The 9,821-nt window shown below is 42.6% G+C and overlaps 1 protein-coding gene across 2 annotated transcripts in view; it reads left to right on the plus strand.

Annotated features, from left to right (window-relative positions):
- The window catches only part of LOC146491395 (BCL-6 corepressor-like), a 70,324-nt gene extending 60,749 nt beyond the window's left edge, over positions 1–9,575 (plus strand). For both annotated transcript variants that reach the window (XM_085152744.1, XM_085152743.1), the window contains 2 exons: positions 49–232; positions 4,564–9,575. In XM_085152744.1, coding sequence (XP_085008870.1) covers positions 49–232; positions 4,564–5,860 — 1,481 coding nt within the window. In that variant the 3' untranslated portion in view covers positions 5,861–9,575. The remainder of the gene's footprint in view (positions 1–48; positions 233–4,563) is intronic.
- Positions 9,576–9,821: the final 246 nt, after the last annotated feature.

A 9,821-nucleotide genomic window follows, 5' to 3' on the forward strand; every position in this document is an offset into this window, starting at 1 on the left:
CCTTCGATAATGATTTTTATGTGTTGCTGTGGACTCTTGTTTGTGAAGAGCCATCCAGTGAAGAAAGTGTATATAATATCCTTGCTGATCCACCGGGACCAGAGGAGGAGGAAGAAGACGAAGAAGAGGAGGAGGATGAGGAGCAACGTGCTAGGAGGGAAGTGTTTGAGTTTGAACTCTCCGACCGACCGTTGCTTCCCTGCTACAACATCCAGGTGTCACTTTCCCAAGGGTAAGTCCAAAATATCCACCGTCCTTATGTCCCTCTTAGAAGCTTACATAACCAGAACGTAAAGGTCAAAAACAGGAGCAAGTATGCTCAGAATATCAACTTAAGAATCTAATAATGAGGACAGATTTAATAGAGCAAGAGTTTAGGTAGCTTTTTCCACCAGCACAGTATACTTGTCCATGCAGAGCCAGCTCTGGCTTGATGCCTTTGACATCAGCCTGCATTTTGACAGCTCTGAGAAACAAACATTACATATAAAGGTGGGAAAATATCCATGTGAACAAGGAACTGCGGGTTGCAGCTATGTGCCTTTTGTGGTGTCATGCTCATGCCAGCTTTTTGGTGCTGGCACCAGATCTTGTTGGTGGAAATGAAATAAATGTTTCCTTATTGGGCACCTGCAGCTCATTGTTGGAAAAGAGGTAAATGACATGAAAGACTAAAGCTTGTTAGAACAATGCGAGGTGGATATAGAGGATGAAATCTAATGGGCCTAAAAGATGGAGAAAAGGGACAAATGTCAGATTTTGTTGTCGTAAAAGATCTTGGACTCAAGGATGTAGATTAAACACATCGGAACAGTGGAAACAGAAACTTGGATTGACTGTATTAGAATTAACAGGCATTAGAATGGGATTAGGATTAGTGGTGCTCCTGATTAACTATTACTGTAGGTACTAGATGGATAAAATAAATTGGACCTCAATAAACTAGTGTCTGGGACAAAAGATGTAAAAATGTAAAAAAATATATATATACATATGCTAAATATATATGCATGCGTAACCATGGTGGATGTCTATATAAAATAGCCTAGTCTTTTCTAACTAAAACAACATGTATAGGGATAAGCAGAGGAACTCAAATATAAGGAACAAGGGCTTTCAAAAGCCTAAACTTATTAGTGCAAACCTAGGTCAAAAAAACTGTGTGACAAAAGGGGCTAAGAATCCTAAAGGGCTTGTATTTAGCTCTACAAAAGAGCTAAAGTCATTTGAACTAAAACAACAATATTAAGTTATAGCCCCAATGGAACTGGTACTGTGACCACAACAATGACTAAATATTTTAAGGTAAATGAACTAGAATGGTAAATGGCCTGTATTTGTATAGCGCTTTACTTTGTCCCTAAGGACCCCAAAGCGCTTTACACTACATTCAGTCATCCACCCATTCACACACACTTTCACACACTGGTGATGGCAAGCTACATTGTAGCCACAGCTGCCCTGGGGCGCACTGATAGAGAATGAAATGCCTAGAAGTACTACAGGACCCCTGGGTCAAGGAATTAGAACTAAAGGAAAAAGGATAAACAAAAGGGCCATAAGTGTGTTAGGGTTATGATTAAAAGATCCAGGCCAAGACCAAGAAGGCTAGGATGAGAAGAACCAGAGCTAAATCTAAAAGGACCAAAGGATCTAAGCCAAAGCGAGATGAACGAGAACTTAAAATGTATGCATTAAACAAACAAGGATCGAACAGGCTTAAACAACATGTACCGTAAGAAACTGAACTAGAACTAAATTCAGGACTGAATGTTAGAGTTAAAGGCCAAAGGACAAAAAACAATGACTACAGGAGGTAAAGAAAACAGAAACGTAAGTATATTAGGTCTGTGAAGGTTCTCAGTCATCCAGGTCATCGTAGTCATCCAGTCATCCAGGTCAAGAAAAGCGTCTGGACTTCTTTAAGTTACTTGTACAAGTAACTTAAAGAAGTCCAGACGCTTTTCTTTGCAAGCTCCTTTGAGTAAGTATATTAGGTAGAAAGCTAAGAGGACTAGGGACAAGTCCTCCAAATTTTCCCATGTCACACCCCTGCTGATTCAGCTGCACTGGCTCCCCGTTAAATTCAGAATCCAGTTTAAGGTTTTGACCTTGACTTTCAGGGCTGTGCATAGACAAGCACCAACATATATAAGTGAACTTTTACATCCATACATTCCCAGCAGGTCCCTGAGGTCATGTGACCAGGGCTTGCTTGCTCTCCAACACACGAGGCTGAAAACAAAAGGCGACAAAGCTTTTGGAACTGTGGCCCCCAGGTTGTGGAACTCTCTCCCTTTGAGCCTGAGATCTGTGGACTCAGTGGTCGCTTTTAAAAAACAGCTAAAAACTCATCTTTTTAAACTTGCTTTTGGTTGATTTTTATTTTTAGGTTTTAGCTTCTGTGAAGCACTTTGTGATTTTTATCTTGAAAGGTGCTATATAAATAAAGTTTTACTTACTTACTTACTTACAAAAAAAATGTAGGTTAAAGGAACGGGGACTAACCCATGTATAACCAAAAGGACTAAGACTAAAAGAAACACCAAATATTAGGTTTAAGGACTACATAGTACAGGAGAACTGGGCTTAGCAAACTCAAACTAAAGCAGCAGGGTTAAGTAAGTCTAACCTGAGATAAAAAAAAAAAAAGACCAAAGACTAATATATTAATAATATTGGGGCTACAGAACTAGGACAAACACACTGGGACTAAATTAGGGCTACAGGCACTAATTCTAAAAGACCAAGGGCTACAGGAAATAGTGCTAAATGGATGTGACTAAAGAAAGAGGGACTAGCAAATACCCCACCTGTGTACACACTTTGTGTTTCTTATTCACACTCATTTTATCTTCTTCACACTCACACATTCCTCCTCAGTGTTGTTCTAACACGTCTTTTCACACTCGCACACACTCAGACACCAATTAAGGCGGCGGAAAGCAGCTCGGAAAGGAAAGAAGGGAGCAGCGGAGGAGGGAGAATGGATGAAGGGTGGTGTGAGAAGGAGAGAAAAAAGATCCTCGGCGGAGGAGAGGGAGGACAGACGGAGAGGTCGTTAACGAGGATTGCATCGCCGCGGCGACGCAGCTAATTGGCTTCCACTCCGTCTTCCTCCCCTGTCGCTTTTCTCCGCCTCTCTCTTTCTCTTCTTCGCTCACTCCCTTTTTTCCTCTCTGCCGTCTGATGTTGTATTAATGGCTCTTCCTGGATACAAGGCCACCGGGCAGCGACACACATTTCACCGAGCTGTTTAAAATTCAGGCAGCAACTGGCTTTAAAGCAACATGTGGCCTTGTCCATGGCACTGAGCGTGTATGTGTGTGTGTGTGTGTGTGTGTGTGTGTGTGTGTGTGTGTTTGTGTGTGTTAATCTGCCCTTGACACGCGCACACATTGACAGACATTGTGAATCAATAACAGCTCCATTGATGTTTTCAGCTGCTACAGCAGAATATATAAAAGAGGAGCTGTCTCCTTCTTTTTTCCTCCCACCTTCCTCTTCCCTCTTTGGCATCCGTGGAAGCCAAATTTAAAATTTTGCCTCAGCTGAATATATAATATATAATCTGTCAAGCACCACTGCAGTCATTATACAGCAGCCCAAAGTGTTCAATATTAAATTATGGGCTCGAGCAGCAATGAGTGGGTGAGGGGTTTTATTATGGGCAATGTAGACCTCTTCAAACCTGAAGTCTTATTTTTTCAATGTACACTATGCGGCAGTAGAGAACACTCACTAATATGTCACGACTGGATTGTTGGTTTCACGCGTGGTACTCTCAAGATAGGGCCCTGTGGAACTGCAGAATTAATTTCACTTTTAGTGGTTTCAGTTGTAGTGATTACTGGCCAATCAGGATGCATTGGGAGATTGTGTCAGTGTAAAAAACTGCACAATAGTGACACAGTAAAATCAACTTGCTTATTTGTTAAACACGATACATGTGTTCTTAAAATCTGTTACATGTAGTGGAAGCCTAATGCAGGAGCTGCAAGTTTGACAACTTTTTGTAGTGGCATATTCAAGCCACTTGACCAGATTTTTACCAATAAAACAAGAAATTTAGCGTACCATGGAAAAGTATCGAGACACCCCTGAATTGTCTTGATGCATGCTCAATCATTCCGAGTAAGAAAATCCCAGTAGGTTGATTCTGTTCATCAGAGCGTAGCGTTTTCAGTGGGAGTGGGGAATGAAATGTTTAACGGGTTATTGTTTATAAGGTTGGGGAAACCTGCAGTCAGCTGAGACTGAAGAAGTCACGTGGATGAGTGACAAAAAGTTTCTCCCACTGAAAACACTATGTCCAGATGAACAGGATCAACCTTTTGGCACCCCTGAATTCTTATTATTTTGCTCCAAGAGGCCAAAAGCACTGCGACAAAATTAGGGCTACAAACACTAATCTCACTCAAGTTGTTCAAATCATAGGAACCTGTTCAATGTGTTAAAAAAATTAAAACAAAATATATATTGACATCGAACTTAACACTGTATGAGCCTTTTAAAACACCATTTGAAATTGATCTGTACATTTTCCCCTCTTGTTTCCTCCAGTCCCAGGAACTGGCTCCTTCTTGCAGATGTCTTGGGTCGCCTTCGGATGACTTCTCGGTCCTTTCGCCGCCTCTTCCCACAGCTCAACGTCCAGTCCATCCCTGAAGACGAGTTCTACCGGCAGGCATCCCTGTCACAGCTCCTGACAGGTCCTGATGAACAGGAGTTGGCCTCCTTCAGGCCAGATGTCAAAGACCCTCTGGAGCTGGTGGAGGCCACACCCGAGCTGGCTGGCATGCTAGGCTCTTCAGTGGAGTTTGTGGATAGTCGCTGGGACTCGCTGGAAGCTTCGCCACCACCAACTCCATCTCCACCACATTCACCAAGACCACTGCAGCGTGTTCCACCACCATTATTCCCAGAGCAACATGGACCAGATGCTGGTCCCAAGGTGGGAAATGTGGTGCTGAGCCAGACTGAGTCCAGATGTCAGGGATTTAAAAACCTGGGATACTCTACTCCAGCAGAAAAGGCAGAAACTAAACTTGATCCCAGCATATGGGAACCACAAAAGCAAGGAATTAAAATTGCTGTGGGTCCTTCAACCACTAAGCCAAACATGACATTGAATGCTAGCCTGTGGGAACCACAAAGACAGCGTTCTAAGAATCCTCAGGTCATGGGTTCTGCTAATCCGGACTCTAAGATGGACTCAAACCTGTGGGAACAACCGCAGCAAGGCAATAAAACGGTCCAAATCATTTCGGTCAAATCTGATGTGATGGCTGGGACTAGCATGTGGGAACCCCAGCGACTACGAAGTCGAAATCCTGGGAATTCTGATGCCAAATTGGACACAGCAGTATTAGAAACACCACGACTTCGGAATAAGAACATTGGGAATTCCACTCCCACTCATTCAAATGGTGCAGTGGATGCTAATGTGTGGAAACGGGAAAATCAAGGAAACATAAACAACAGGGTTTTGGACTCTACAAACCCAGCTGCTGCAGTTGACTGTAGTGCTTGGGAACCCCAGCGACTGCGAAGTAAGAATGCTGGGATCTCTGGCCCTGCAAAGTCGGATGTCAGGGTGGATGCCACTACATGGGAATGTCAAGGAATAAAGAGAATGGGCAGCAACAGTGGAGCACCAAAAAGAGAGGCTAATCCCTGTGTCACCCAAGGTGAATGCCCTAAGAACATAAAGATGGACCCTGCTTGGCAGAGGAACTTGACGAATGTTAGAGTTCATATCAGGGACTTGGGAATGAAAGTTGGCACTGTTCCAAGAGACTTAAAGAAAGAGCCAGGTAAAGTAGTTGGGAAGGGTGCCAGGATCAAAGGGAAGTCATGAAATGACAAAACACCAGGAAATTTGAAGAGACATATCCTGACAGAAATAAACTGAGAAGCATTCCAACATACATGTAAAAACATTGTAAATTAATATCTGGACATTGAAAAGACAGTTAACTCTGTGGCAAGACTGTACCAGTATTAAATGTGTGTTATATGTAAACTGTAAATAGTCTTTGTTTGTTTGGGGGTTTTGTTTGTTTTTTAATTTATGAGCACAGAATTGACGGATCTTTTTTTTTCTTTGTAAATGCAGTCAAGTGTAAATATAATGGCATTCCTGTTGACATGCTAAGATTGTTGGTTCACATCTGGGAAGCTGTTTGTTACCTTTGTGTGTAATTTTGTATTCAGCATCCTGTTGGCTTTTGTCACCAATCTGTTACTGTCCAATAAATATGAGGAAAGAAAACAAATGAGTTAACTGTCTGAATTATCCTGAGCAAACTGCAAAGACTTGAGTTTATATACTCATTTTTACAGTCATGTAAAAAATAAAATTTGCACCGGATTACAAAATCCGGTGCAAATTAGGTACACCTCATGATCCAGTAGCTCGTAGAACCACTTTCAGTAGGAATAACTTGATTCAGTCTTTTTTATGTATAACTTTATTATTCCCTTGTATCTTTGTTGAGCACTGTTGGCTCACTTTTCTTTACAGCATTACTTACATTCACTGAGGTTTGTTGGCATTCATTTATTAACAGCTCTATTAAGGTCCCAATTTCAGCATTTCAGTGATGTTGAGGTATGGTGTGATTGTAAATTGCAACGGGGGCCATGATAGAAAAACTGCATTATGCTGCTAACTGAACTTCAGCTCTTTGCAAACAACTGCAAAGGGGCATGCTAATGCAAAGCTAGTCAAGGACCCAGAGTGATGTTAAAGCTGAGAGAATGCCAACCCAATATACAGTGGGGCAAAAAAGTATTTAGTCAGCCACCGATTGTGCAAGTTCCCCCACTTAAAATGATGACAGAGGTCAGTAATTTGCACCAGAGGTACACTTCAACTGTGAGAGACAGAATGTGAAAAAAAAATCCATGAATTCACATGGTAGGATTTGTAAAGAATTTATTCGTAAATCAGGGTGGAAAATAAGTATTTGGTCAATAACAAAAATACAACTCAATACTTTGTAACATAACCTTTGTTGGCAATAACAGAGGTCAAACGTTTACTATAGGTCTTTACCAGGTTTGCACACACAGTAGCTGGTATTTTGGCCCATTCCTCCATGCAGATCTTCTCAAGAGCAGTGATGTTTTGGGGCTGTCGCCGAGCAACACGGACTTTCAACTCCCGCCACAAATTTTCTATGGGGTTGAGGTCTGGAGACTGGCTAGGCCACTCCAGGACTTTCAAATGCTTCTTACAGAGCCACTCCTTTGTTGCCCGGGCGGTGTGTTTTGGATCATTGTCATGTTGGAAGACCCAGCCTCGTTTCATCTTCAAAGTTCTCACTGATGGAAGGAGGTTTTGGCTCAAAATCTCACGATACTTGGCCCCATTCATTCTGTCCTTAACACGGATCAGTTGTCCTGTCCCCTTGGCAGAAAAACAGCCCCATAGCATGATGTTTCCACCCCCATGCTTCACAGTAGGTATGGTGTTCTTGGGATGCAACTCAGTATTCTTCTTCCTCCAAACACGACGAGTTGAGTTTATACCAAAAAGTTCTACTTTGGTTTCATCTGACCACATGACATTCTCCCAATCCTCTGCTGTATCATCCATGTGCTCTCTGGCAAACTTCAGACGGGCCTGGACATGCACTGGCTTCAGCAGCGGAACACGTCTGGCACTGCGGGATTTGATTCCCTGCCGTTGTAGTGTGTTACTGATGGTGACCTTTGTTACTTTGGTCCCAGCTCTCTGCAGGTCATTCACCAGGTCCCCCCGTGTGGTTCTGGGATCTTTGCTCACCGTTCTCATGATCATTTTGACCCCACGGGATGAGATCTTGCGTGGAGCCCCAGATCGAGGGAGATTATCAGTGGTCTTATATGTCTTCCATTTTCTGATGATTGCTCCCACAGTTGATTTTTTCACACCAAGCTGCTTGCCTATTGTAGATTCACTCTTCCCAGTCTGGTGCAGGTCTACAATTCTTTTCCTGGTGTCCTTCGAAAGCTCTTTGGTCTTGGCCATGGCGGAGTTTGGAGTCTGACTGGTTGAGGCTGTGGACAGGTGTCTTTTATACAGATGATGAGGTCAAACAGGTACCATTCATACAGGTAACGAGTGGGGGACAGAAAAGCTTCTTACAGAAGACGTTACAGGTCTGTGAGAGCCAGGGATTTTCCTTGTTTGAGGTGACCAAATACTTATTTTCCACCCTGATTTACGAATAAATTCTTTACAAATCCTACCATGTGAATTCATGGATTTTTTTTTTCACATTCTGTCTCTTACAGTTGAAGTGTACCTCTGGTGCAAATTACTGACCTCTGTCATCATTTTAAGTGGGGGAACTTGCACAATCGGTGGCTGACTAAATACTTTTTTGCCCCACTGTATATAAATATATACGGTGGCCCCTAGAGTAGGGCTGCCACAATTAGTCGACTAGTCACGATTATGTCGACTATCAAAATCGTCGACGACTAATTTAATAGTGGACTCATCGTTTGAAGCTTTGCAAGATCCCAAAAGACACAGGAATAAGTAGTAGGATTTAAGAGTGTAATAACGGACTGAAACAGAAGATGGCAGCACTGCATGTACAAGGATGCCAGCTGCCATTAAACCCCAAAGAAGAAGAAGCTGTGTCCGGTATTGTAGCTGTGTCCAAATTTAGGAACCGCATCCTCCTGTGCCCACATTTGTAGGCCGATTACGTTACAGCGACACGACGAAGACTGTCCAAATTCGAAGACTCTGACAAATGCGGCCGAAAAATGTGCCCTTCATTTCCCCAGATTTGAAGGATGGGTCAGGTGTATACTTTGTGGCCCAACCTATCCCAGAATTCATAGCACGGCCCTGCTCAATTTCCAACAATGGCGGCAGCTAGTTAGTTTTAATATTACTCTTATTATTCTTTCTCAGTCACAAAATAAACTTTTAACATATTTTCAGGCGAGAATGTAGCTGTGTAAACTTCAAATATCTGCTCAGTTTATCAAGACACCACATATTTTCAAAAGCGTTCAGATGTTTTTGGAGACGTCTGTTACCCACCAGCTCGATAGCTAGCCGGGGTTCAAGGCTCAATAGATCAGGTGAGAACACCGGACTCCCGGCAAACCATTTTCAAACCCGCTGTCGTCTTTCACTACTCAGGTTAAACATGATATAAGTCACTTAGATAACTTAAAAATGTTATTGTTTGGCTTTTTTTGTATTTCTTTGTTCCTGAGTAAATCGGTTTGGCTGAGATTAAACTTCTAGTTTTTACACAGCTGAATAAACGTCAAGCAGTCAAATGATTATCAGAAGTGTGAGATGCTCGAGAATATACTCCGGTGTCCTGTTATATTTTAGATAGCAAGGAGCAGACGGCTGAGTTTATTAAACTCCACCGAAACAATCTGCAAATTTCATTAAAATGTAATAAATGTATTGTTGCCTGTTATCTGTTGTGTCCCGCCGGCTCTGTTCCTGTGCTACTGCCAGTGTAACTACCGCCCTTCCCCCCTCTCCCCAGCGCAAGCACAAGACTCGTGTGCGGAGTGAAGTGAAAAAAAGTGCGAGAGAGAGAGAGAAAAACACGGCCCCCAATAAGGAGCCGCCTCACGTCGTTCACTTCAAAGAGTCGACTCTAAGAGCTGTTTCGTTCGCGACCGACACATCACTAGTAACAAACTGATGAGCAGTCAAGCCGCAGCTTTTGTTTCTATCTGTTCAGCACTTACTTGGCCATTTTTGGATCAATCTGAGGTGATCCAAAAATGTGATGTCAGCTGACTGCATGCCACCAATTGGCTAGTCAGTAATGTCACTCAATGAGTCG

This window comes from Neolamprologus multifasciatus, chromosome 23 (assembly GCF_963576455.1).
Source record: "Neolamprologus multifasciatus chromosome 23, fNeoMul1.2, whole genome shotgun sequence".
Lineage (NCBI taxonomy): Eukaryota > Metazoa > Chordata > Actinopteri > Cichliformes > Cichlidae > Neolamprologus > Neolamprologus multifasciatus.